The sequence below is a fragment of the Aphelocoma coerulescens genome (assembly GCF_041296385.1).
Source record: "Aphelocoma coerulescens isolate FSJ_1873_10779 chromosome W unlocalized genomic scaffold, UR_Acoe_1.0 ChrW_unloc_scaf_1, whole genome shotgun sequence".
In the NCBI taxonomy this organism is placed as follows: Eukaryota; Metazoa; Chordata; class Aves; order Passeriformes; family Corvidae; genus Aphelocoma; species Aphelocoma coerulescens.
In genome coordinates, this window is record NW_027184080.1 from 14,374,726 (window position 1) to 14,402,063 (window position 27,338).

Below are 27,338 nucleotides of genomic sequence, written 5' to 3' on the forward strand. Positions count from 1 at the left end.
TGATCCCTGGCAGAGCTATACTGCTCTGAATATTTGCATGCGCAGAACCAATTTCTAAAAGTTTTACGTAAGGATCCACAACGGCAAGGCCTAGCTGATTTACTAACCTAGGAGAGAAGGTTCTCATGTGTTTTATCACCAACAGGTCTAAGGTAGTTATCTGCTTGACTGGACAAACATCGATCGCCCCCTAGGATGGATGAAGCAAACGTATGGATCAACCTCACTAATGCTATGCATACCGATACAATGTGCATTTCTATGTCAACTCCCAGTGATCCCTTTCGCACACACCTGGTAGGAGTGCCCATCGACAAGAAGTGTTTTGGTAAGCTGTACAATGAAAGTGTGCAGCAAAACTGCACGGCACCAGGTACATTACAGCCCAGGTGATGGTGACAGGACACCTGGTGGAAGACTGCAGGATGGGATGAGACGTGGTACAAAGATCTGAGGATGCATGAATTTCCAGCTTTGCCCTTTCAGCCACAAGAACTAGATACACTAGGGACTTTGCGTGCTTTTATATTGATCATACGTGTGGCATTTATATGAACGGTGCTAACTTTGATGTCTCTCCTAAAGGTATTTTTAGCAACGCTTCCTTGTGGTGTAATCGGACCTTGGAAAGTCAACTAACACCTGTCATCAGCACTATAGCTCTCCCTTCAGACTTGTTCTTAATATGTGGAGATAGTGTCTGGAAAGGTATACCAGGCAGGGCTGTTGGCAGACCATGCACCATTGGCCAACTAACCTTGTTTCACCCAAGTCGGACTGCTCTAATTATTGCAGCACAGCGTCGGGTTGGGTGTAGCACACATGTTCTTAACGAAAAATGTGATCCAAAGGTAACCTTTTGGAATACTGCAGAGTGCATTGTAGATACAAAAAATGCTGCTAGCAAGGATTTTCTTGCTATTTTCTAAGTCCGTGAGAGACTTTTCTCTCTCACAGAAGAGGTAGCAGTTATGTAAACAATCAAACCACCTGCAACCTTGAAAAGTCTTGTTTATGGTACAGTAGAAAAATATTTTGACAATGGATGTTTTAGGATTTTAGCCAATCACCCCCAAGGGGTGGCTGATCCTTGTCCAATTAGACTATGAAGAAAAAAGTCTATGAAAGGGTTTGTAAAATAATTAAATAAATCAATCTTGCTGCACAATTCCTGCCTGCTGGATCTTCTCTCCTCCTCCTCCCTACGGCTGCGGGACACGGTGATATACCCTAGGGCCTAGGCCTGCGGTAATAGCGCATCTCTGGCAGCATAATACTATCAGTAGGTACTGCTCATGCTTTGGCTTCCTTAAACAAACTTGGCTGCTGGCTTGCAAAGGAAGCTAATGCTACTAGTGCTGTTCTCTCAGCAATGGTAATTGATGTTAACTCGGTGAGACATGCAACACTGCAAAACAGGGCAGCCATTGACTTCTTGCTGTTGGCTTAAGGCCACGGATGCAAAGAATTCGACAGCTTGTGCTGCATGAACTTAAGTGATCATTCATAATTTATTCACAAAAGCATCAATAATCTTAAGCAGCTTACTAAACAGCTACAGAAACATGATGAGGGTGATTGGTGAGGGATGTTTTCATGGTTTGACGACCTCGGCTTCGGGGTATGGCTTAAATGCTTGGTAATGTATGGCATAGTTATCCTTGGTGTGTGTTTATTGATTATGATATAAATCCCGTGTATTTTGTCTTGCGTGCAACAAATGATCACTAGTAGTCTTAATAAGGTAATGGTTTTACCGGTACAGACTGTTTTAGCAATAGAACACATGAACAAAGAAGGGGGAGATGTTGCGAATAGGTAAAACCTTACAAAATGAGGGCCTTGTTACCCTTGTAAAATCATGGCTCACTCCTGTTACTTCAGCTAAGCAGAAAAGGACTCTGGGAATGACTCAGCTGAAATAGAGGTAGAAAACAAATTATATAACCATGGCACGTTCACATCGTGTTTTATGGTGGTTGGTTGAATTATGTTTGTTATGCTTTGTAGGAATGTAACTGATAAAGGGCTAATTGCTTTAAAAGGCCTGGTTTTTGCAATAAATTGATTCCTCTTTGCACCTGCCTGGGGGGTCCGTGTCATTTTGCATTGTTACACCAGGTCACAGATGGCCTTCCTGGCTGCCAGGGCACACTGCTGACTCATATTCAACTTGCCATTGACCAGGGCCCCCAGGTCCTGGTCTCTTATGAGGAGACACTGTGGAAGCTGGGCCTGTTTGGTCTAGAGAAGAGAAGAATGAGAGGGGCTCTCATCAATACATACAAATATCTCAAAGGTGGGTGTCAAGAGGATGGTGCCAGACTCATTTCAGTGGTGCCCAGTGACAGGATGAGGAGCAATGGACATAAACTAAAACATAAGATGTTCTACCTCAACATGAGGAAGAACTTCTTTCCATTGAGGGTGGCAGAGCATTGGAACAGGCTGCCCAGGGAGGATGTGGAGTCTCCCTCTCTGGAGACATTCCAAACACATCTGTATGCATTCCTTCTTAAGCTGTTCTAGGTGACCCTGCCTTGGTAGGAGAATTGGACTAGATAATCTCCAAAGGTCCCTTCCAACCCTAACTGTTCTTTTATTCTGATTGTGTCCCTTTCTGCAACTCTGCTTTCCAGCCTCTCATTCCCCAGTCTGTTCACACATCCAGGGTTGCCCCATCCCAGGTGCAGAATCTGGCACTTGTCTTTGTTAAACTCCATATGGTTGGTGATCGCCCAACCCTCTAATCTGTCCAGGTCTCTCTACAGGCCGTCTCTGCCTCCAATGGAGTTAGCAGTTCCTCCCAGTTTAGTATCCTTGGCAAACTTACTTAGTATCCCTTCGAGTCCTGCTTCCAAGTCATTTATGAAGATGTTTGATATACTAAGACCTGAACAGCAGGCTGTGCTGGTTTTGCAAGGCCTGGTTTTTGGTAGCGGGGGGGGGGGGAGGGTGGGGGCATGGAGGTGGCTCCTGTGAGAAGCTGCTAGAATCTTCCACCATGTCCAGCAGAGCCACTCCCTGATGGCTCTGAAGATGGGCATGCCTGGGCCAATTAGAGAGGTTGGCAATGCCTCTGATAACATATTTAAGAAGAAAATCAAAACAAAGTGGGGGCGCAATTTGAATTCCACCTAGAGAAGAGGAGGAGGTGAGAACATGTGAGGGAAACAACATGGAGACACCAAGGTCAGTGAAGAAGAAGGGGGAGGAGGTGCTTCAGGCGCCAGAGCTGAGATTCCTCTGCAGGCTGTGGTGATGACCATGGTGAAGCAGGTTGTCCCCTGCAACCCATGGAGGCCCATGGGTGATGCAAAGATCCACCTGCAACCCGTGGAGGAGCCCCATGGGGGAGGTGCTCACACCAGAACAGGTGGATGCCTGGAGGAGGCTGTGGTCCAGTGGGAGACCTGGTGGAGAGAGGGGGCCCCTGCTTCCAAGCTGGAGCAGCCTGTCCTTGGAGGACTGCACCCCATGGAAGAGTGACCCACACCGCAGTAGTTTTGGGAGGATTGTTCGCCCATGGGAGGAACTCATGTTACAGCAGTTTTGGGAAGACTGCTGCTTGTGAGATTGGAACCACATTGGAGAAGTTCACGGAGAACTGTTCCCCCTGGGAAGGGACCCCACAGCGTAGCAGGGGAAGGACTCCTCTCCCTGAGCAGGGGAAGAAGATCTCAGGTGACGAACTGACCAAAATCCCCATGCCCTGTCTCCCTTTGCTGTTGGTGGGAAGGAGGAAGGGGTTGGGTGAAGAAAAGGTGTTTTTAAGGGCTTATTTTACTTCTCATTATCCTCTTCTGATTTTGTTAGTAATAAATTCAAGTTGTACCTCTAACCTGAGCCTGTTTTGCCCTTGGAGTGTTTTCTCCAGGTCTTTAACTCATGAAGCCTTCATTAAATTTTTCTCTCCTCTGCCCAGCTGTGGCAGGGGAGGGTGAGCGAGCAACTTTCGTGGGTGTCTGGCATTTGGCCAGTGGCAAACCATGACACAGGCTTAAGCCTGAGTTGATTTACTAGATGAATCTTGAGCATGATGTTACTAATACCATCAAGGTTCTTTAGTTAAAAATAGATTATTAAAACATTTATATTACTTGTTCTCGCTGTGACTGATGATGGCATTGTCCTTCAGGTGTTTTTCAATACTTTCCAGAATAATCTTCTCCATAATTTTACTAGGCACTGAAATGAGACTGACAGGCCTGTAGTTTTCAAGGTCATCCTTCTTGCCCTTCTTGAAAATTGGGACATTTGCCATCTTCCAGTCAACTGCGACCTCTCCAGATTCCCAAGACTGTTCAAAAATTATTGAGAGAGGCTTAATGATGAGATCAGTCAGCTCCTTCAGTACTCTTGGATGAATCCCATCAGGCCCTATAGACTTATAGGGATCCAGCTGGAGCAGCAGATCCTGCACAAGCTCAGGATCACCTGGGAGTTTAGCATTCTCACAGCCATGGTCCTCCAGCTCAGGGCACTGGGACCCCCTTAGCCCATCATCAGTGTTGAAGACCAAGGTGAAGAAAGCATTGAACATATCTGCCTTGTCCATGTCCCTGTTTGTGAGGTGACCACACTCATGCTGTAACAGGCCCATGTTATTTCTGCACTGCCTTTTGCTACTGACATATTTTTAAAAGCTCTTTTTATTGCCTCCCACTGTTCTGTCCAGCTCAAACTTCAACTGAGCTTTGGCTGCATGAATTTTCTCCCTACAGTGGCAAGTAGCATCTCTGTATTCTTCCCACATCACCTGACCTTGCTTCCACTCGGCATACACCTTCCTTTTTTGCCTTAGCTCAGCCAAGATGGTCTTCCGCCTCGCCTGCTTGACTTCCAACATTTTGGAATTGCCTGCCTCTGTGCTCTTAGGAGTTGGTGCTTAAAAAGTAACCAGCCCTGATTGACTCCAGCACCTTCAACAGTGTTTTCCCAGGGGACCTTGCTAGCTAGTTCCCTGAGCAGCCTGAAGTCTGCTCTCCTCATGTCCAGGGTTGGAGTTTTGCTGGCACTTTTCCTCCTGTAACCAGAGATTTTAAACTCAATTGCTTTGTGGTCGCTGTGGCCAAGATGGCCACCAATTGCCAATTTTAACTAAATTTTAACTAAATTTTAACTCATTTAACATCAATTTTAACTAAAAACCCAAACTATGCTAATCCATAACATTCTTTCACGGGGCCCTCTCTGTTAACAAGCAACAAATCAAGGAAGGCACCTTTCCTAGTAGTTCCTCTTAGCACCTGTTTCATGATGTTGTCATCCAGGTGCTTTAGGAAGCTTCTGGACCTGTTTGTGCCAGCTGTGTGGTGTTCCCAGTTAACATATGGCAAGTTGAAGTCTCCCATAAGGACACCGGTGGTTGATTTAGACGTGTCTCTGTTCCTTAAAGAGTAATTCATTGGCATCATTGTCCTGGCTGGGTGGCCTATAGTAGACTTCCATGATAACATCCACTTTATTGTTTTGTCCCTTAATCCTTACCCAGAGACTCTCAACTGTGCTACTGCCAACGGCAATTGCTAACTCCCCACTCCCCCCCCCCGGCCACACTATGATCTGAGAAATTGTCTTGGGGTGACTTTATGATGTGTATCCCCTATCGCTGCTCTATGCCCAGAAATTATTTCTGTGCCTTTCTGTGCCTTTAAACTGAGCCTGAGAGGGGGGAGAGAAAAAAAAACGAGCGAACTTTTCAAAACAGTTGTTCAAGGACACAGATAAACACTCCTCTGTGTTCTCCTGCTGCAGCAGCAAGAGCGGAGGAAGCACCCTTCTTGCTTTTCAGCCAGCTTTTGGCTCTTTTTCTCCGGAGGGAGATAGAGAGTTGAACTTTGTTTTCCTAGGACTTTGGCTTCTTCTTCTTCTCTTCTGGAACTGTTTAGAACACCAAAACATCAGAACCTCATCGGGAGACCTTACACCTGCCTGGAAGGGGGGGCCCCCCATGCCGAACTCCAGCTCTGAAGACGGAAGAGAGAGAGACCACACCCAGAAGGACTCTGAAATCTTCCCAGGTTTCTCTCCACAGTGAGAAGTTTTATTATTTAGCATTATTATTCTTTTCCTGTGTTTTTGTAAAATAAATAGTTTTTTATCTCTTTCACTGTCCTCCGAGGAAAATTTTTTTTTCCCGATCCTGGTGGGGGAGGGGTGGTTGTAACCTGCCTTCTATCAGAGGATATTTTCCTCCAAATTTGTCCAAACCAGCACAGATATGCTCCTTAGGACTCAGCCTTGACAAACAGCCCTGTGGCTGAGCTCCTCTTGAGCTTATCAGAAACACTGTCTGCTCCAGGAACTGGTGCTGTCTAATGAGCTTCTGGTTGTTAAGAAACAGCCTTGGAAACTTTTTTGCCTGATTAATGTTACCAAACAAGTTATATTTCTCTAAGAAGGAGTCTATGCAGCAGTGGGGGAAGATGTTAGAAAATTCTTTTAACTACAAGCACAATCATGTATGATCCCTATATCCACGGTTAATGCTTAGTTTGGTACCATGCAGTCCTTAGTACAAATGCCAGAGATTATGTGTTAACTCCCTACATTTGTGACTACTAGTCTTGTGTTAGCTAATGCTTCCTTGTTTACTTATATTAGTGATTAATATGTACTAGCAGATGTCTTAGTTTTGAGAACAGAGATGGAGTGCCAGAGCAAAGAATGATAAGAGAAGTGCATCATAACCTGATCACATATTTGAGATACTCTCAAGAAAAGAAGATTCATCAGAAAGATGCGGGACCATAAAAGGGAATTTTGAGGAATGGGATGTTCCCAAATGACCACCAAAGATCCTCCAAAGACCCCTACTCATAGCCAAATAAGGTCACATAAATAATTAGCATATATGCATGTATTCAGGAAATGTAATGAATATGTAATAAAATGTGATGAATGCATATTAGTTTCATTATATAACCAGATCTGTTAGGTTGCTGCTTATTCATGCTTTGAGGAGAAATCCCCATGCATCCAGCACTGTTAATAAAGTAATGTCGGCTTTCTAACAAAAAAAATTGGTTGGAGAGTTTATTTCCAGGTTTTTGGTGACAGCGTCTGGCAGCCCAGATGGGACAAAGTGGAGGCAACTCAGCAGACCAGAGGACTCGTTAGCACTCCAGTGCACATTGAAGTATTTTTGGGGAGATCTTCCGTTTCACTGATCTGGTAAGTAGACCACACTTCCCCTTCTGGGACAAAGAATACGAAATGAATTAAGGTACTTTATTTTAAGGTATTTTGCCTGCACATGTCACGCTGAGAGAAAATATGCAGTGTGAGGCTGAGAGGTTTATGTAACAGGTTGCTGGCTTGGCTAAGATCATGCGCTACTACAGGGACACCTGGAATGCAATCTCAGTTTTGGGAAAGGCTGTAAAAGGTTATAAAATGGTTGTAAAAAGTTTTAAAATGTTTTGAAGGTGTTAAAAGGTTTCTAAAGTGTTAAATATGGGAGCAGGGCTATCTTGACAGTTCATGGGATAAGAGATCCCAAAAAGCTCCCCTTTGGGTTGTGTCCTAAGGAACTGAAAAAGGTTGGGGGGATGACCCCCTGATGTGAAAACAGCTTGTGGAGTATTGTAATCATTGGTGGCCGATGTATAAGCTTGATGATTGGGAATAGTGGCCTCGTAATGGGACTGTAAATTATACCATTTTGCAACTAATGCTGTTTTGTAGAAGGGAAGGCAAGTGAAATGAAGCCCCTGATGTTGATTTATTTTTTGATTTGCAGAACAATCCTGATTTGCAGAAGGAATGTAGACATGTGCCTAGAGATCCAATGATTTTAGCATTAGAAAAGGAAGATAAGAAACCACTCAAAAGGTGTTGTTCTGCCTGTAGCATAGGTAAATGTTGTATTAAATTGTCAGAGACTGAAATATTATAATTTATGATTTAAACATTTTCTTGAAGGAATTTTAAAAACTGTATTAAAAAAGCTGCAAAAAAGACTACCACACCCTGTATGGGGCCCTGACTGAGGCCTTACACTGCTCGCTGATGAAGATAAGATAAAGTAACAACTCAGGGCTGGGGACATTCACAAAGCACAGGCTCAACACCTCCAAGGTGGAGACCACAGCCCCAGGGCTATCAGCTGCCAGGCTCACACAGACCCCCTGCACCAAAGGGTGGAGGGAGGAGAGGCTTTGGGTATCTTGGAAAAGCCTGTGGTCAGAAGCTTATCCACAGCAAAAGGAGTGACATGGCCCATCACAGGGGCCCCCCACAAAGGGGTCCCCAGACCCTGCACCAGAGCACCAGAGATGATGCAACAGACCCTCAGTGTTGCAAGGGACAGTGTCAAGCTAGCCCCTGCAAGAGAGACACATGGGCGTTCCCACCTGGCCCAAAGCATATATTAATCCACGGGATTCTGTACTCTTTGGCATGTGGTGTGGTGGCGTGTGGTGGCGTGTGGTGGTGTGGTGTGGTGTGTGGCGGTGTGGCCACGGGTGGCGATGGGGAACCCTCACCACCAGAAGACCAGATGGAGGGGAGCAACAAGACATCGTTGGGACCCTCGGATGGGTGATATGCTTCCACCTAACCCCTGTCACCTCTCCCTGTTCTTTTTTCTATTTCTTTCTCTCTTTCTTTTCCCTTCTCTTTGCCTCTTTTACTATTAAATAAAATACACCCATTTTTTGGCATCAACATCTAACCTCGTTTGGTTTTAATCTCATTTCTGGGAATATTTTAAACCTTCTAAGTTCTTTCCGGTTTATGCACAGTGATCTAGCTTGCTTTGCTTTTCTGAGTTTAAACAGGATTGTAAAATAAATGCAGACAGAAAAACAAGGAGGAGGATGTGGATTTATTAGTGTATAAGGGAAGACCAAATAAGAAAGAGGAGAAGGACAGGAAGCAGATGTGGAAATGGAAGAAGAAGAAAGTGACTGTAGTAGTAAAAGTCTTAGCCCTGTATCAGGGCATGAAAGTTTTAGCCCCATAGCAGGGCAGACAAGGGGGGCCCACATGGGTTATACAAGCCCCTTGTGGCAGGCAATGGGATCTGAGGGGCCAGTAACTCTTAAAGTGCCATTCTTGGTGTTGGATTTACAAGCTTGGAAGGAGTTGGCAGGGACTTATTGGGAGGATCCAGAAAAGGTTTCTAAGGTTGTGGAAACAATTGTTAGGACACAAGATCTATTATTGGAATGATTTTCAAGTGATACTGGATGCTTTAATAACTCATGAGAAAAAAGGTCTGGTGACCGCTAAGGCTAGGGAAGAAGCAGAAAGAATTCATGCCAGGGTGTGCATCAGGGGTCAGTAGAGGATCATTTACCCTCTGTGTATCCAAAGTGGGATCCAAATAATCAAGTCCAGCAAGATTTGTTAATCAAATACCAGCATTTGATTTTTTTCGCAATGAAACATGCTATCCCAAAAACTAAAAACTTGTCTAAATTATACCGGATTGTACAAGGAAAAGAGGACCCCCCTACTGATTTTTTTAATAGACTCATGGAAACTGATCAAAAATATACTGGTTTGGACCTTGAGAAAAAGGACTATGCTGCACAATTATCACATATATTTATTGGACAATCAAATGCTGATACTAAATGGAAATGGCAAAAATTACAGGCAAAAGAGTCCAGAACCCTGAGCAAACTGTTGCAAGTTGCTTGGAGTGTGTATACCAGTAGAGAGGAAGTAGAAAGGAAAAGAGAAAAGTAAATACTGTAAATGTTTGGCATTGGCAATAGCTGAAGGAATAGAGGGGGAAAACTGACTGGAGGACAAAGACCAGGACAAAGTCCTTGAATGTCAGGGTGAAATCCTTGAATGAGGCTATATAAGAACCAATGTGCAATTTGTAAACAAATGGAGCATTGGAAAAGAGAGTGCCCAAGGAATAGAAACAGGAATCAGGGAAACTGTCAAATGCCAAGAGAAGATATGGAGATGGTAAATAGGAGTGAGCACTGAAGGGATGGGGGAGGATTTGAAATATTCCCCAACAGACCCCCTGGTTACAATAAAGTTGGGGAATGAGGAAATAGAATGTCTTGTAGATACCGGAACTACTTACTCTGTTTTAAATACTTGACAAGGACAATTAAGCAAACACATAGTCTCAGTTGTTGGTGCAACAGGGCAAAAGGAAAATTGGCCTTTCTTTCAACCATTAAAATTTGGAATTATTAAATGGGTATTAGCCCATCAATTTCTTTATAAACCTGAATGTCCTGTACCAGTACTAGAAAGAGATGTACTGAGTGAATTAAATGCGCAAATTACATTTGAAAAAGGAAAAATCCAAGTTCATGTTCCTGAAGAAAAGGTCTTGAAGACCCAAGTCTGTCTGTTACAGAATCCTGAATCTGAAGCAGAAATACTGAGGAAGTGGACAACGCAGTCATCCCATTGGTATGGGCCACCTGAATTCCAAGAGAGCTAGGAATGCAGAACCAGTAAAGGTCCTTTTGAAGCCAAATGCCAGACTGGTAAGACAATACCCTTTTGTCACTCCAGGTGACTTTATGATGTGTATCCCCTATAGCTGCTCTATGCCCAGAAATTAATTTTGTGCCTTTCTGTGCCTTTAAACTGAGCCTGAGAGGGGGGAGAGAAAAAAACCGAGTGAACTTTTCAAAGCAGTTGTTCAAGGACACAGATACACACTCCTCTGCGTTCTCCTGCTGCAGTGAGAAGAGCAGGGGAAGCACCCTTCTTCCTTTTCAGCCAGATTTTGGCTCCTTTTTCTCTGGAGGGAGACAGAGTTGAACTTTGTTTTCCTGGGACTTTGGTTTTTCCCTTCTTCTCTTCTGACTGTTTCAACATCAGAACACATCAGGAGAATTTTCCACCAAGGCCCCGGAGGTGGGCCCACATTGACCCAGCTCCGAGGAGGAGGAGAGAGACCACATGTACAGAAGGACTCTGAAATCTTCCCAGGTTTCTCTCCACAGTGAGAGGTTTCATTATTTAGCATTATTATCCTTTTCCTGTGTGTTTGTTAAATAAATAGTTTATCACTTTCACTTTCTTCCAAGGAATTTTTTTTCCCGATCCTGGTGGGGGAAGTGGTTGTAACCTGCCTTCTATCAGAGGATATTTTCCTCCAAATTTGTCCAAACCAGCACACCTCTGAAACTGCAAACTAGGAAAGGACTGGAATAATTAATAGAAACTTTTCTTGAACACAAACTGCTTGTGGAATGCCAGTCCCATTTTAACACTCCTATTTTGTCAGTAAAGAAACCACACTCAAATGTATATAGGTTAGTACAAGATCTTAGGGCTATCCATCAGATACTCCAGGATGTGCACCTGGTGGTAGCCAATCCTTATACTTTATTGATAACCTTGAAGAATTCAGATCAATGGTTCACAGTGTTAGACATAAAGGATGCCTTCTTTTGCATCCATTCGGAAAGTGAAAGCCAAGAGCTGTTTGCTTTTGAATGGGAAAGTCCAAAGACTGGGCAAAAGACTCAATTGACGTGAACTGTGTTACTGCAAGGATTCAAAAATAGTCTAATTATTTTTGGTAACCAGCTAGCTAAGGAATTAGAAGGATGGCAAAAAGAACATGAGGGTGTAATGTTGCTGCAGTATGCGGATGGCATCTTAATAGCTTCCTTGACTGCAAGTGAATACATGGAACTGGCCATTAGTCTGTTAAATTTCCTAGGACAATTTGAATACCAAGTTTCTAGGAAAAAGGCTCAAATTGTAAAACAAGAGGTGTTCTATTTGGGATTTACTATTTCACAAGGACAAAAGAGTCTGGGCCAGGAAAGAAAAGAGAAAAGATCTATCAAACTCCTTGTCATAGGTTAGCAAGCTGAGTCTCGGAAGTGATGTTCTTCTTACAGCTTCCTCTATGACCTGATAGAACCTGTCAGATGGCCAGTTTGAATATGGACAATTCTTTGAGCCACTTAAAGTTGTGACCGCCTCTGTGATACACACTTAAGAATAGACAAACTCCCCCCCAAGCTCTCTCTCGTTTCCGGTGCTGGGACAGGTGGCTGCCGGCCCCGTGTGGGGGCCAGTGGGCCCGGCCCAGGCCCTGCTCGGGCCAGGCCGGGCCACGGCTCCAGGATGACCCCCCCTCAGCAGGGCTGTGGGCAGCCAGAGAGGCTCGGAACCACCCCCCTCTTCACTGAGGCCAAGATTTCAGCAAAGCGGCACCTCTGTCCGGCAGAGGTCAGGTGACCAACAGCGATAAGCCACACAGCTGCAAGGCCGAGGTGAGATTAACCCTTTTATTGCTGTGAAGAGCTGAAAACCTGAGGGAAGAGAAAGAGGAGATGTTTAAAGCTGAAAGTCTGTTGTGAAGCTATGATATATCAGAGTATCCCATTGTAATTTCATGAAGATATGGGGGGTGGAGCGTTCAACTCATAAGCAAAAGCACCTGCGCTGAGATAGGCAGATGCTGATGCAGCTGTAATTTCATGAGAAGTTTGAACAGGGAGAGATGGACCAGATGAGGACTTTTGCTCCAAATGGGAAAGGAGAAGACCTCTGTTCCTAGAGATGCTCCCAGAGATTGTCCTAAAGATGAAGCTGAAGAAGACCCTTTGCTCCCAGGGAAGGAGAAGGGCCTCTGTTCTTAGAGATGAAATGCTCCCAGAGATGGGTGAAGAGAACTTTTGTTTCTGAACGGCTCAACCTTAAAATTGTACCCCAAAAAACTTCAAGAGTGGACCCTCGAAAGCAGTTGTGGGAAAAGCTGCAAGTCGGGGGAAGGGACTCGCATGCGAGCAGAGAGACCTCTTCCTGAATGGACTGAACAATATTTGGAAGTGGGCGACTGTCTCGTTGTGATAATGTTTTCATAGCATGAGCAAAAAAGAGACTTCTCTTTCTAAATGGACTGAACAAGGTTATTATGGAAGTGGTAAACAGACTGAACATCTTAAGGGTTGTCTTTTCACATTGTCAGTGGGAGAAGAGAGGAAGGTGGGAGGAGGAGGAGAGTTCTGAAGGTATGGTATAATTTTTTTTTCCCTCTTTTAGGTCTGTTAATAAACTTCTTTATATTCTTTCAAGTTTGGTGCCTGCCTTGCGTTTCTCCTAATTCTTATCTCACAGAAGATAAACAGTAAATGAGTATTTTGGACCAAACCACTACACTAAATTGGTGTTTCCGCCTGGTTACAGAACTGAACCCACTACACTCCTGAGCCCCTTTCTAAAAGAGAACTGAGAGCATTTCTGGGAATGGTCAGGTGGGGTCGCCTATGCATACTCAACTTTGAGTTGATTGCTAAACCTCTATATGAGGCAGTTAATGAAAAGGACAAAGTCCTCATCTGGACTCCTGAATACAGGAAAGCCGTTCCGGAATTGAAACATGCTTTAATGACTTCCCCTGCATTGGGACTACCAGACTTAGAAAAACCTTTTGAACTGCTTGTGCATGAAAGTTCTCATTTGCCATTGGGGGTATTGACACAATGGCTGGGATCCTGGGAGAGATCCGTTGCGTACTTTTCTAAACAACTAGATGATGTCAGCATAGGATGGCCTTCCTGTCTTAGGGCAGTAGTGGCAACAGTCCTCCTAATCCAGAAAGCAAAAAAATTAACCCTGGGACAGCAATTGACTGGTTTTGTGCCCCATACTTACAGCGGTGTTGGAACAAAAAGGAGGGCACTGGTTATCACCAAGCGGGATATTAAAATACCGGGCAGTATTGTTAGAACAAGATGATGTGTAGTTAAAAGCAACTAACCTTCTGAATCCAGCAGTGTTCTTAGAAATTGACCTGGAAAACAGGGAACCAACCCATGATTGCTTGCAGACTATTGAACTGGTGTAGTCCAGTTGAGATGACCTACAGGACACTCCCTTGGAAAAAGTGGATTGGGAACTCTTTGTGGATGGGAGCAGCTTTGTGAAAAATGGAATCCGAAAAGCAGGGTATGCAGTGGTAACTCAGCATGAGGTAATAGAAGACAAAGCCCTAACCCCCCACACAGAAAGCAGAACTGATTGCACTGATGAGAGTGTTAGAGCTCACACAGGATAAGACTCTAATTATTTGGACTGACTCAAAATTTGCTTTTGGAGTGGTCCATGCCCATGGAGCCATTTAGAATGAGAGAGGGCTGTTAACCTCTGTCATAGGTTAGCAAGCATAGTCCCGGAAGGGATATCCTTGCTAAGGGGTGCTTACAGCTTCCTCTGGGACCTGATAGAACCTATCAGCTGGCCAGTTTGAATATGGACAATTCTTTAAGCCACTTAAAGTTGTGACCGCCTCTGTGATCCACACTTAAGAACAGAAAACTCCCCCCCCAAGCTCTCTCTCGTTTCTGGCGCTGGGACAGGTGGCTGCAGGCCCCGTGTGGGGGCCAGTGGGCCCGGCCAGGCCCTGCTTGGGCCAGGCCGGGCCGGGCCACAGCCAGCCTGGAGCCATGGGCCTGTTCCAGCCATGGAACCCCCCCCCCCCCCACTGCCTTGCCGTGGGCGGCCAGAGAGGCTCGGAACCCCCCCCTCCACTGCGGCCGAGATTCAGCAAAGCGGCACCTCTGTCCGGCAGAGGTCAGGTGACCAACTGCGATAAGCCACATTCCAGCTGCAAGGCTGAGGTGAGATTAACCCTTTTATTGCTGTGAAGAGCTGAAAACCTGAGGGAAGAGAGAGAGGAGATGCTTAAAGCTGAAAGTCTGTTGTGAAGCTATGATATATCAGAGTATCCTGTTGTAATTTCATGAAGATATGGGGGGTGGAGTGTTCAACTCGTAAGCAATAGGCAGATGCTGCCGCAGCTGTAATTTCATGAGAAGTTTGGACAGAGAGAGATGAACCAGATGAACCAGATGAACCAGGGATCCCCTGTGAAACATGGACAAATAATACAGAGATTGTTAGAAGGGATGCAGTTACCTTGAAAGGTGGCAATAATGCATTGCAAAGCTCATCAATTTGGACACACCCCAGTAAATACTGGAAATTGTCTGGCTGATAGAGTGGCCAAGGAGGCCGCTGGTGGGAACACCCTATTAGCTTTACCTGAGAAATATCAGCATTTGGACAAGGAGGCTGCCGATTATCAGGCTGAAGAGAAATTGGCAAAATTGTTAGATGTTGAAAAGAGTACTGAAGGACAGTGGATAACACCCAGCAAACAGGTAATAATTCCCCAACATCTTATAAGAAAAATCACAGAGGAACAACACAAGGTAACTCACTGGGGAAGAGTCTATGGTAGAAGCAGGGAAGCCTCAAATGTTGAGGGTACAAATTACTGGTATCATGAAAATCATTGTTAAAATGTGCCAGACCTGTTTAAAGAACAATACATATCAAATTAGACAGCCTACACCTGGGACTGCTAAGAAAGGAAATTGTCCAGGAGACTATCGGCAAATAGACTTTGCAGAGCTTCCACATCAAAATGGGTACAGATATTTACTGGTTGTCCTGGGGTGACCGTATGATACTGTATTCCCTATTGACTGCTTACTGCTCAGACATAAACCCTGTGCCTTTAAGCCAGATCCGAGACAGAGAGGGGGAAGGCGGTGGAATTCTTTTGGCAGCTGTGTTCAAAAACACAGATAATTCGCTCACTCTTGCCCCAGCCCTCGGCTCTGCAGCAGGGAAGAGAGTTGCATTCCTTTGCTTTTTAGCTAGCTTCTTGTTCATTAGCTGAGGCAAGAAGTTTTCGTGGGACTGTGGCTTTTTCTTTTTTTCTCCTGGAACTGTTCAGCTTTGCTCCAGTCCTGAACACCATCACTGGGAGGCCCCACACCAAGGCCTGGAGGGGCCCACGCCATACCCCAGCTCCAGAGAGAGCAGAGCCACACCTACAGAAAGTACTCTGAATCTACCAGGTCTTCTCCACAGTGAGAGGTTTTATTATCTAACATGATTCATTTTTTTTCCCTTTTGTGCCTGCATGCACCCCGCTTGTCAAATAAACAGGTTTTTTTCACTTTCCTCCAAGAAATTTCTTTCCTAACCTGTGGGGGAGGGGCTGCCAAAACCTGCCTTCCATTAGAGGAGACGTTCATCTCAGGATATTTCCTCTTAATTTGTCTCAAATCGAGACACTGGTACTGGTAGATACTTTTTCAAGATGGCCAGAAGCTTTTTCTTGTCACACCAACAAAGCTAGGGAGGTGGTAAAGGTTTTGTTGAAGGAAATTATCCTGAGGTTTGGAGTGCCTGTGGGAATGTTATCAGATAGAGGTTCGCACTTCATTGCTAATAGTGCAAAGCCCAGCTAAAACATTAGGGGTGAAATGGAACTTGCACACCCCATGAAGACCTCAGTCAAGTGGGAAAGTAGAAAGAATGAATGGGAGTATAGAGACAAATTAGCAAGATTTTCCAGGAATCATATTTAAAAAGGCCAGACACCCTTCCCTTGGCCTTACTGAGGGTATGAATTAGAACTACATCCAAGGAAATGGTGAGCCCATAGGAAATACTGTACAGGCGACCATATCAGGTTACAGAAAGCAAAGGGAATATCCAAATCAGTGGGGATCAGAGTCTAACAGAATTTGTGCCGATTTGGCCAAATTTAGAAATATATCCTCTGAGAGAAGGCAGGTTACAAACCACTCCTCCCCCACCAGGTTCGGGAAAAAGAAACTTTTTCCTCGAAGGAAAGTGAAAGAGCTAAAAACTATTTATTTAACAAATGCACGGGAAAAGGATAATACTGCTAAATAATAAAACCTCTCGCTGTAGAGAAAAATCCTGGGAAAATATTAGTCCTCCCTTTGGTCTCCCTCCTCCTTGGAGCTGGGACTTGGCCCAGGGCCAGGCCCTCTGTGCTTGGTGGAAAGTCCTCCCGATGTGTTCTGATATTGAAGCAGTCCAGCAGAAAAAGGGAAAAAAAAAATCCGAAATTCCAGGAAAACCAAAGTTCAATTCTCTGGAGGAAAGAAACTGAAAAACTGCTGAACAAGCAAGCAGGGTGCCTCTCCGCTCCTCTCCCACTGCAGCAGAACACAGAAGCCCAAAAACAAAAAGCCGAGAACGAGAATGTTTTATCTCTGTCTGTGTCCTTGAGGTCTTTTTTCTCTCTCCACTCAGGCTCAGTTTAAAAGCATAGAAAGGTATATATACTAATTTCTGGGCATAGTGCAGCAATAGAGAATACAACATCAAGTCACCCCAAGACAATTATATCCCTAGGGAAGGTGTTGTTTTCTCTCCACAGATATGCTGTGCTGGCAGCACCCATGACGTTGGACACCGCAGCCCATCCTTAGAGACTGGGTGTACGTGAGAACCTGGACTGAAGAACCTCTCCAACAAAAGTGGAAGGGACCATTTCAAGTGCTGCTAATTGTTAATACTGCTCTGAAGGTGCAAGGAGTAGATTCATGGATCTATTACAGCCAAATCAAACCATTGCCAGCACCAGAAAGGACTGCTGAAGCCACAGGACCCACGTACCTCAAGTTAACCAGACATTAATTTTGTTGATTGTAGTTTTGTGGACTGGAATAACAAGGGTTAAGGCCGATGGTCTTCAACCCATGTTACCTCAGTGAGAGAAAGACAGAAACATCTGGGCATTATTGGCAAGGAAAGTGATGAATTCATCCTCCTGCATAAGTGCAGGGGATTCAGTAGGATCAATGTATAGCTCCTGCTTGGTGGGATTTCCAACTCCTTTAGAAGTACTAAAATATGTCATCATGTTACAAAACTTAAAAACAGAAGTTTTACAAAACTCTCACTGAAAACCAGGAAATAAACTCTCCAACCAATTTTTTTTTGTTAGAAAGCTGACATTACTTTATTAACAGTGCTGGATGCATGGGGATTTCTCCTCAAAGCATGAATAAGCAGCAACCTAACAGATCTGGTTATATAATGAAACTAATATGCATTCATCACATTTTATTACATATTCATTACATTTCCTGAATACATGCATATATGCTAATTATTTATGTGACCTTATTTGGCTATGAGTAGGGGTCTTTGGAGGATCTTTGGTGGTCATTTGGGAACATCCCATTCCTCAAAATTCCCTTTTATGGTCCCGCATCTTTCTGATGAATCTTCTTTTCTTGAGAGTATCTCAAATATGTGATCAGGTTATGATGCACTTCTCTTATCATTCTTTGCTCTGGCACTCCATCTCTGTTCTCAAAACTAAGACATCTGCTAGTACATATTAATCACTAATATAAGTAAACAAGGAAGCATTAGCTAACACAAGACTAGTAGTCACAAATGTAGGGAGTTAACACATAATCTCTGGCATTTGTACTAAGGACTGCATGGTACCAAACTAAGCATTAACCGTGGATATAGGGATCATACACAATTGTGCTTGTAGCAGGTTGACCTTGGTTTGGTGCCAGGTGCCCACTAAGTCACTCTATCACTCCCTTTCCCAATGCAAGAGGGGAGAGAATAAGATGGAGAACAACCATCAGGGTGAGATAAGGCAGTTTTATTACAGTGAAAGAAAGAAGCAAGATTCTGCACACACATAAGCTAAAGAAAAAAGAAGTCAATCTCTACTTCCCATTAGCAGCGATGTTTGGACACATCCTGGGAAGCAGGGCTTCAGCATGCTTAATGGTTTCTTCGGAAGGAAAACATTGAGGAATCACGAATACCCCCCCCTTCCTCCTCTCTCCCTTAGCTTATATATCTGAACTGACATCATATGGTATGGAATATCCTTTTGGTTAATTTGGGTCAGCTGGCCTGGTTGTGTCCCCTCCATGGATCTTTCCCACTCCCCTCCCCTTTGATGGGGGAAGGAATGTCAGAGGGACGGTGCTGCTCAGCAGTAGCCAAAATACTGGTCTGTTATCAACACCCGTCCAGCTACTAATGCAAAGCACAGCACTGTAAGGGCTGTGAACTTTACCTTGGTCAGACCCAATACAGTGCTATAGTTAAAAGAATTTTCCAACATCTTCCCCCACTGCTGCATAGACTCCTTCTTAAAGAAATATAACTTGTTCAGCAGCAAAAGCAACCAAAATGAATAATATTTTTGTTCTCAAACTTTTAACAAAAGTTACTGACCTGAATTGCAGCCAGGATGGAAAATTACTATGACTAAAGACCACTGTCTTGTGGGCCTAGAAACAGCAGTCCAAAGTGAGAGCCTTTGAGTTTTCCCAGACTGCAGTGGGCTGCAACCATCAACCTCCCTCTGAGTGAGGCCTCTCAGAGTCAGCAAACTCAAATTTGCTATACTTGGAGGATCGCCAAACAATGACAATGGATCCTGGGCCGATACTCCCACTACTCAAGGCTCAACCCTTCACCCGCTGAGAAGATGCAAAGGCATCTGAAGTGAGTATTTCACTGAATTAGATGGGAATTTTTCACAGGTATCTTGTACAGAATCCTTATGTCTGTGTGCGTGAGAGTGTGAATATGCTACAGCAAACGTATCAGGAATGCTACTCTCCTAGATTCTCAAGGACATTAGATTTGTAAGTTAGGCCTCTAAGAAAGTTACTGTTGTGGTATAGTAAATCCTATATGAATCCTTTGCTAAATTGTTTGACTTAAGTAATCGGTTAAGTTAAATGCTGTTAAGTGCTGTTAAGTTAAATTAAGTGCTGTTGGGCCTTTAGACTGTATTCCTTTTTATCTTTACCCTTTCCTATCCTTTTGTCTGCCCCCCCTCAGCCTCCACATAGATAGTTTGGCATTTATTTTGGTTTGAATTGATTGATTTCGGATTTTTGTTGGCTTTTTTCTCTGTGTGTTTTATCCATCCAATAAGTAGTAGAGTGAACCTTGCCACAAACTTTGTCATGCTGTTGCTTTTATATGAAACCTGTTTTTGCTGATACTTTTGCCAGTGATTCTTTAAGTGACCTTAAAACACTCATTCACAACAGCTCCATACACTCCACCCCCCCATTACACAGTCAGCCACCCCCTCACCTTACCTGCCCTGCCCATCCCTCCTAAGGAGCCTGTAACCAACCAACATGGCAGTGAACACCTTTTTGTGGGTAAAACACCTTCTCTTTTTGTATACTTTTGCTATCAATATTGCCGTTGTTATTGTGTGTGTCTTATTCCATTGTGTTGTGCTTTCAGTAAATTGTTATTTCACCCAATAGTGTCTGCTTGTCCCTCCCTTACTGGGCGGGGTGAGGGAAGGGAAGTGGCTTATTTGGAGTTTAACTTCTGGATGGTGTTAAAACCAGCACATTCACCAAATATTCATCAAGTGATAACCTGCACTAACTTGCTCAGCAGTTCTGCCAGCAGTACCTGTCTGTATGTGTGTGGTAATACTTACATTGATGTAGCACACAGCAAGAAAATGGAGAAACAGAAGCCCCTCCTCTACCTGCAGATCTCAGTGTCTGTGCCAATAAGGTTCTGAAGGACAGAATACACCTGAGATGCTCCATGTCCATTTGGCCATGCTTTCCACAGCTAGTTTAAATGCCTTCCCTCTGCTGAGTCACATAACACATGCTGCCATTGGAAATAGGGAGAAAGAACCCAGGAGTCCAAATGCTACTCCCAAATCTAGAACAATATAAGAGGCTTTTCTGTCACAGAAATCTCAGTGACAGAGTTGTGAAATTGTTGGTATCACCTCCTCAGCCCAACAATGACAAGTTGTCCTGGTGAGGACACTGCTGTTCAGTTTGCCATGTGAGGGGAGAAATAGAGTTTTATAGGGCAGATGTCATAAGCAGTCAGTTACTAGATAGCGAACATAGACAATCTAATTGCCATTAGGTCGGGAGGCAGGAGAGGGGAAAGCATCTGTAGGCCACTGAAGACATTGCTGATACTGTAAGACTTTTACAGGAAAAATTTTAACCTTTTAAAACCTTGACTCAGTTACAGTAAAAATCTATACAGCTGTGAGTTACTACCAGAAAACTGATATGCATCTTCCTTCTGGAAAGTGAACTACCTTTAAGGTTCTTAAAACACCTTAGTAAGCTTGGGGCTGACAGTGGACATGTTCTATACAAGTTGATTCCAAACACTGGATTTACGAGAAAGTACAGGTTCATGATATTTCTTTCATTAGATCTTACTGAAGACATTCTGATGACACCATCATCCACACAGGGGTATCCATGAATACAGTGATATCCAAAGTGCGCTGCTACCACTGAATGATACTTGGTAAATGCTTGAGGTGACATTCAAGTCAATCATAAGGATCTTTCTCAAGTAAACAAACATTTAAGCCAGAAATGTGATATGAAGGAAAAAAAGAGAGCAGATTTACACAGCAATCTTCAGAATAAGAAAAGCTAACAAAGCACATAATCTCAGCTTTCTAACCTTAGCTTCTGAAAATCTAGAATAGTCAAATAGTAGCTTTCTTTGGCATGAGAAGCAACCAAGATAATATCCTTTCCCCAGAAGTCTTATCTTTATTTACTGAAGCGGAGTAATAAATGGTTTTCTGATCTTTGAATTTTTTGTGTTTTGGTTTTTTTTGTTGTTTTTAAGAACTCCCCCAAGAGGGATAAAGACATTTATTTTTGTTGAAATTAACTGTGCAAACCCCAAGATTCATCGGTGTAAGGCAATATTACTCCAGATACCTAAAAACTTATCTGTCTCCTTTTAACCTGTAAAGTCTCTCATAAGAGCCTGAAAACTGATCTCAGGTTCTTGTACACATCAAGCTGAGACTGATACAGATAACCATCCCACAGCTTGTGGAGTGCAGTATTTGATGAAAGAAGTGAGAGGGCTGCTGTTAGTACAGTCTGCCTTGAAACAGGTCATTATGGTTGACCTTGGCTTTCTCTAGTAATTCAACAAGCACCTACCAAATGTCATTTGAGGTAAAGGAAGGGAAAATGGAAGGAATGACGAGAAACCTCTCAAGGCCATAGAAGAGATCTGCAAAAGCAAGTCCAGAGGAGGGACATATAGATGATTAGAGGGATGAAACACCTCTCCTATCAGGAAATGCTGAGAGAGTTGGGGCTGTTGAGCCTGGGGAAGAGAAGGCTCTGGGGACACCTCATTGCTGCCTTTCAGTACTTGAAGTGGGCCTATAAGAAGGAGGGGGACAGACTTTTTAGTAGGGCCTGTGGCAATAGGACAAGGGCTGATGGTTTTAACCTGAAAGTGATTAGATTCAGACTAGATACAAGGAAGAAGCTTTTTTAAATGAAGGTGGTAAAACACTGGCATAGGTTGCCCAGAGAGGTGGTGGATGCCCCATCCCTAGAAACATTCATGGTAAGGTTGGACAGGGCTCTGAGCAACCTGATCTACTTGAAGATGTCCCTGCTCATTGCAAGGGGGTTGGACGAGACCTTTAAAGGTCCCTTGCAACCCAAATTATTTTATGGTACTATTATTTCTGGCAAGCAGAATAATTTTGCTCTCTAGCCATCCCTACCTATACTCCCAAACCCATTGCATTGGTCCTTTCTTACCCCTGAACAGAGGAATGCCCTGTGCAGCCAGCTGCTCCAAGCTCTCTCTTCCACTCAAATGGCACAAAGGGACTGCACAGATCCTTGCTCTGTATTTGCCAGTCACTTGTGCTTTACATCAGAAAACAGAATCAAAAAATTCCAGACAAAGCCCAAAGAGGGTCTTTGAGAGGCTCCTCAGTGACTTAAAGAGCTGTACCCACCAACACAGCATCCAATTCCTGTCTTCTACTGTAGTAATAATGAATGAAGGAAATACCTGAAGGCCCAACTCCAGAGAAACTTTCAGAAGAGTGATGTCTGGCAAGCTGTCCATGAGCGTTGCTATTTTAAATGCATCCTGGGCAAGTTTGAAGATGTGTGATGAGGAGTGGATATTTTTCTGAATGGATTCTAACACTGTTTCCAGCCTCTGAACATCGCCTGCAAAGTGTAAACAGAATCACCAAAGCAGAACAAGCTTCCAAAACATACAGAAATGCATTATAATTGAGCTTGCCTTTTCTACGAAATAGTACATTTCAGTTATACACATTTTGATTTTATAAACCTTCCATAATTAAATTACATGAACAAAAGATATAAGACCACAAATTCCTCTAGTGCCTGATGGTGTTAGTGTAGTACATGGCCAAAAGTCATCCTGATTTGTGAATTTTAGAAGTGATTTGTCTACTCCTGGGTTTCACAGTCTATATTGTGTCAGAAGAACAAAAAGCTGCCTCATCAGCCTCAAATCAAGCCCATCTGGCTACTGTCTAACTAGTTTAACCACTTTTCTAGAAAACTAAGTAACAGGTTTAAGTCAGTTCAGTTTGTTGCTCCCATTTCAAGCTCCTGTCAGACTGCAATTTGAATTCCTAAACACAGGTTTTATAACCTGTTTATTCCATGAAATATTAAAGGAATACACTTAGTTGAGTATGTAATTGACAGCAATGTACCTTTGGCTGCTGTCAGCATGGTAGATGCCAGCTCACACTGCTGGGATTCGATGTGACTTAGGGTGAACCAGCGGGGATACCGGTTTGGAACAACTGATGCAATGTGGTGTGGACGGGACGTATCTCCCAAAGGAGCCATAGATTCCAATACTAGCAACCTGGAATAAGAAAGAAATACTCTTTCATGAAATCATCATTATATTAGGTTACTAATAAGCAAAACTAAAGCTGCAAGAACACTTGACCTTGTTTATTAAATGTGCAGTTTTGGGTATAAAGATATTGGAAAAACATTTCTTTTCTTGGGGAATCTTAAAAGTCCATTTGCCAAACTTGCCTACATCAGCGGGCATTTGTAAGAATTCACAGGACAATTTAGCCATTGTGCTGGTTTGGGCTGGGGTAGGGTGAATTTTCTTCACAGTGGCTAGTATGGGGCTATGTTTTGGATTTGTGGCCTTTGCTGCTTTTCGCACTGCCAAGCTGGTGAGGAGGCTGGAGGTGCATGGGAGGTTGGGAGGAGACACAGCTGGGACAGGTGACCTAAACTGACCAAAGGGATATTTCAGACCATATGGCCTCATGCTCATTATATAAAGCGAGGGGAAGAAGGAGGAAGGGGAGGGAGGACATGTTTGGAGTGATGGCGTTTGTCTTCCCAAATCACCATTGTGTGTGATGGGCCCTGCTTTCCTGGAGATGGCTGAACACCTGACTGCCCATGGGAAGCAGTGAATTAATTTCTTGCTTTGCTTTGCTTGTGTTCATGTGTTTTGCTTTACCTATTAAACTGTCTTTATCTTAACCCAGGAGTTCTTTTGCTTTTACCCTTCAGATTCTCTCCCCCATCCTGCTGGTGGGGCAATGGGCAAGCAACTGTGTGGGGCTTGGTGGCTGGCTGGGGTTAAACCATGACAGCCATTCATTAGCCAAGGCAGCAGAGACTTTCTGCATCATCCATAGAGTTGAAGCTTTTTTCTCCTGCCTTATTTCAGTCTTTGAACCACAGTCCTCAGTAAGGAAAGTGGAGTAGTTCTCCATCATACTGAGAACATGTAAGTATTTTCCAATATTTGGAATATACTTTCTTCACTTGCATATGCTCAAAGTAAGGGAGAAGGATATTCAACAAGTCCTAAGGGTTTTGACGTTGCAATAAATTCAGACATACCAAAAAAAGACATTTTACTGTTCAAATATGAAGTAATTTTTAAAGTCCTTAAACTGTAGTCTACCAATAACAATGTGGATGTTAATATGAAAAGATACTTCCCTTTTGTTTTGTATCAAGAGTCAAATCTCTTCCCTAGTACTGCTGAGACACTGCTATATAGCCCTATGTATGTAAAAATAAAATACATATAAATTCCCCAGCTGATTTTTTCCAAGCACAGAAGGGGGATAAAAAAGATGCATTATTAAATAATTTCAACAAACAGGAAAAATCCTAACTAACAATGCAAAAAGGATTTAGGTTATGAGTAACAGCAAATAGACAAAGATCATGAAAGGAAAATCTGTTCTCACTTTGAATTTCATTGCCAGTTTCTATGTTCCTTTGCTGTGAAAAGAAATGCTGTTGTGAATTGGTGGCTTTCATGCAATTTTGGCAAGATTAGGGAACATTATAACAAGCATAGGCAGATTTATCATTCTTCACTTTTTTGCCCTTTCAAACATCAAGTATTTTGCTAGGTTTTATCAAAGCTACTTTGTGATTAAACATCACCATTAAAGGCTGACTCAAAGCCTGGGTTGAAATTCAGGCTTAACAGGGAATTAGCCAAACAAAGCCAAACATTTGAGTTCAGATTCCAAGTGAGTAGTCAACTAGGTCACTGCAGATCCACATTCTCCAAGGCTGTACTCCATATGTTTCAGTGCTGCAAGCAGAGAACTGTAGACAGAAGTGACCATCAAGGTTAGCATACCCTGTCCTTGCAGACCTGAGGTGCATGCATGAAAGGCCTTATGGTCTCAGATTCTATTGATTTCACACTGAGTGTTCCACACATTAAAAGAAGATTTAAAAAAAACAAAATGGCAAAAGATGATGTTGAATGCAAAGAGGCAAAATACTCCAGTTGCCATCATGGGTCAATGACTTGTGTAGACTAACACTAAACACTTATGTCTGGAGACCAACTAGCTGTCGACTTGGGAAGTTACCTTTCATAAATGTTCAAGTGAAAAAATATGCTCCACTTCTAAAAGCATGGGCAACCATGCAGATTTCTATGTGGAAACATTTTACCCATGCCATAAAGGAAGAGATGCATGAATTTCCCTCTTCTGATCCATTCCACCTCACAAACATGAGACATACATTTGTATTGGGTTTGCATGGCCTGGTTTTGGTAGTGGGGGGGGCTACAGGAGTGGCTTCTGTGAGAAGCTGCTAGAAGCTTTGTCCTGGGTTGAGGTGTATTCTATTACCATCCTCATGAGCTGTTGAAATCAGGTGGGGCAGTGTTTCCTTGCCTCCTCCCCCCAGACTATCTTGCTGTTAATGGCCCATCATTGTCCTGCCACATGACTCAGAGATAACTCCCTCCAGACTGTCTCCTGTTAATGAGCCTAATCAACACTTGGCCTCATTACTCATTACCCCATTGTGAGATGCTCCACCCAGAGGGAGGAACCAAGCATCCCATCGTGGATATAACCTGGGACTCTAAACACCAGAGACTGGCTTTCCACTGGATTTCCAGAGTACAGGAGCTACACAGCCACCACTGGACTTTCTGAGGAAGAGCAGACCCCTTCTACTACAGGATCACTATTTCAGAGGACTGCTACCACCACCCTGCCTAACAGGGACTCAGGTTGTATCTTGACTCTGTCAGTGTTTTCTTTTCCTTTCTTTTCCTTTCCTTTAATTTCCATTAAATTGTTATTCTGACTTGGTGCCTCCCACTGGTTTGTTTTCAAACTAGTACAAGCTTCCAAAACATCTGGCAGAGCCAATCCCTGGCAGCTCCAAAGATGGACGTGCCACTGGCCAAGGCTGGGTCAATTAGAAATGGTGGTAACATATTTAAGAAGAAAGAAAAACAGAAATTGTTGTCCAGTTGTAATTTCAGCCAGAGAAGAGTAGGGTGAGAACATGTGAGAAGAACAACTCTGCAGACACCAAGGTCAGTGAAGAAGGAGGGGGAGGAGGTACTCCAGGCACTGGAGTTGAGAGTCCTCTGCAGCCCATGGTGAAGACCATGGTGAAGCAGGCTGTTCCCCCTGCAGCCCATGGAGGTCCATGGGGATGCAGAGGTCCACCCACAACCCATGGAAGAGCTTCATGTCAGAGCAGGTAGATACCTGAGAGGAGGCTGTTACCCCGTGGGAGGCCCATGGAGACAGGGGCTTTGCTCCCATGCTGGAGCAGCCTGTCCTTGAAGGACTGCACCCTGTGGAAGAGTATCCCATGCTGCAGCAGTCTGGGGAGGACTGTTGCCTGTGGGATGGACTCATGTTGCAGCAGTTTGCAGAGAGCTGTTGCTCATGAGATGGACTCACATTGGAGAAGTTCGAGGAGAACTGTCTCCCATGGGAGGGACCCCATGGTGCAGCAAGGGAATGACTCCTCTCCCTGAACAGTGGGACAAGCCATGGGTGATGAACTGACCATAACTCCCATTCCCTGTCTCCTTGCTCTGCTGGGGTAGGAGGTAGAGCTGGAAGGAGGGAGGGGTGTGGGGAAGGTGTTCTTAAGGTTTTATTTTACTTCTCATCCTGCTCTGATTTTGTTAGTGTAATAAATTTAATGCATATCTTTAAGTTGAGCCTGTTTTGCCTGTGATGGTATTTAATGAGTGATCTCTCCTGGCCCTAATCTCAACCCATGAACCCTTTGTTATATTTTCTCTCCCCTGTCCAGCTGCAGAGGGGAGTGAGAGAACAGCCTTGGTGGGTGCCTGGTGTCCGGTCAGCATCAACCCACTATAACATTCAATCTTCATGTTTGCTTTCTTCTTTCCCCCCCTCAAAACAACATTTAGGTTTAGTTAGTTTTTCATTTGGTTTGTATCAGGAG

The 27,338-nt window shown here is 43.8% G+C and overlaps 1 protein-coding gene across 4 annotated transcripts in view; it reads right to left on the reverse strand.

Moving 5' to 3' along the window:
* The window catches only part of LOC138102790 (zinc finger SWIM domain-containing protein 6-like), a 421,672-nt gene that overhangs the window by 52,499 nt on the left and 341,835 nt on the right, over positions 1-27,338 (reverse strand). For all 4 annotated transcript variants that reach the window (XM_069000557.1, XM_069000559.1, XM_069000561.1 and 1 more), the window contains 2 exons: positions 23,309-23,466; positions 22,624-22,787 (listed from right to left, as the gene is read on the reverse strand). In XM_069000557.1, the coding sequence (XP_068856658.1) occupies positions 22,624-22,787; positions 23,309-23,466 (322 nt within the window). The remainder of the gene's footprint in view (positions 1-22,623; positions 22,788-23,308; positions 23,467-27,338) is intronic.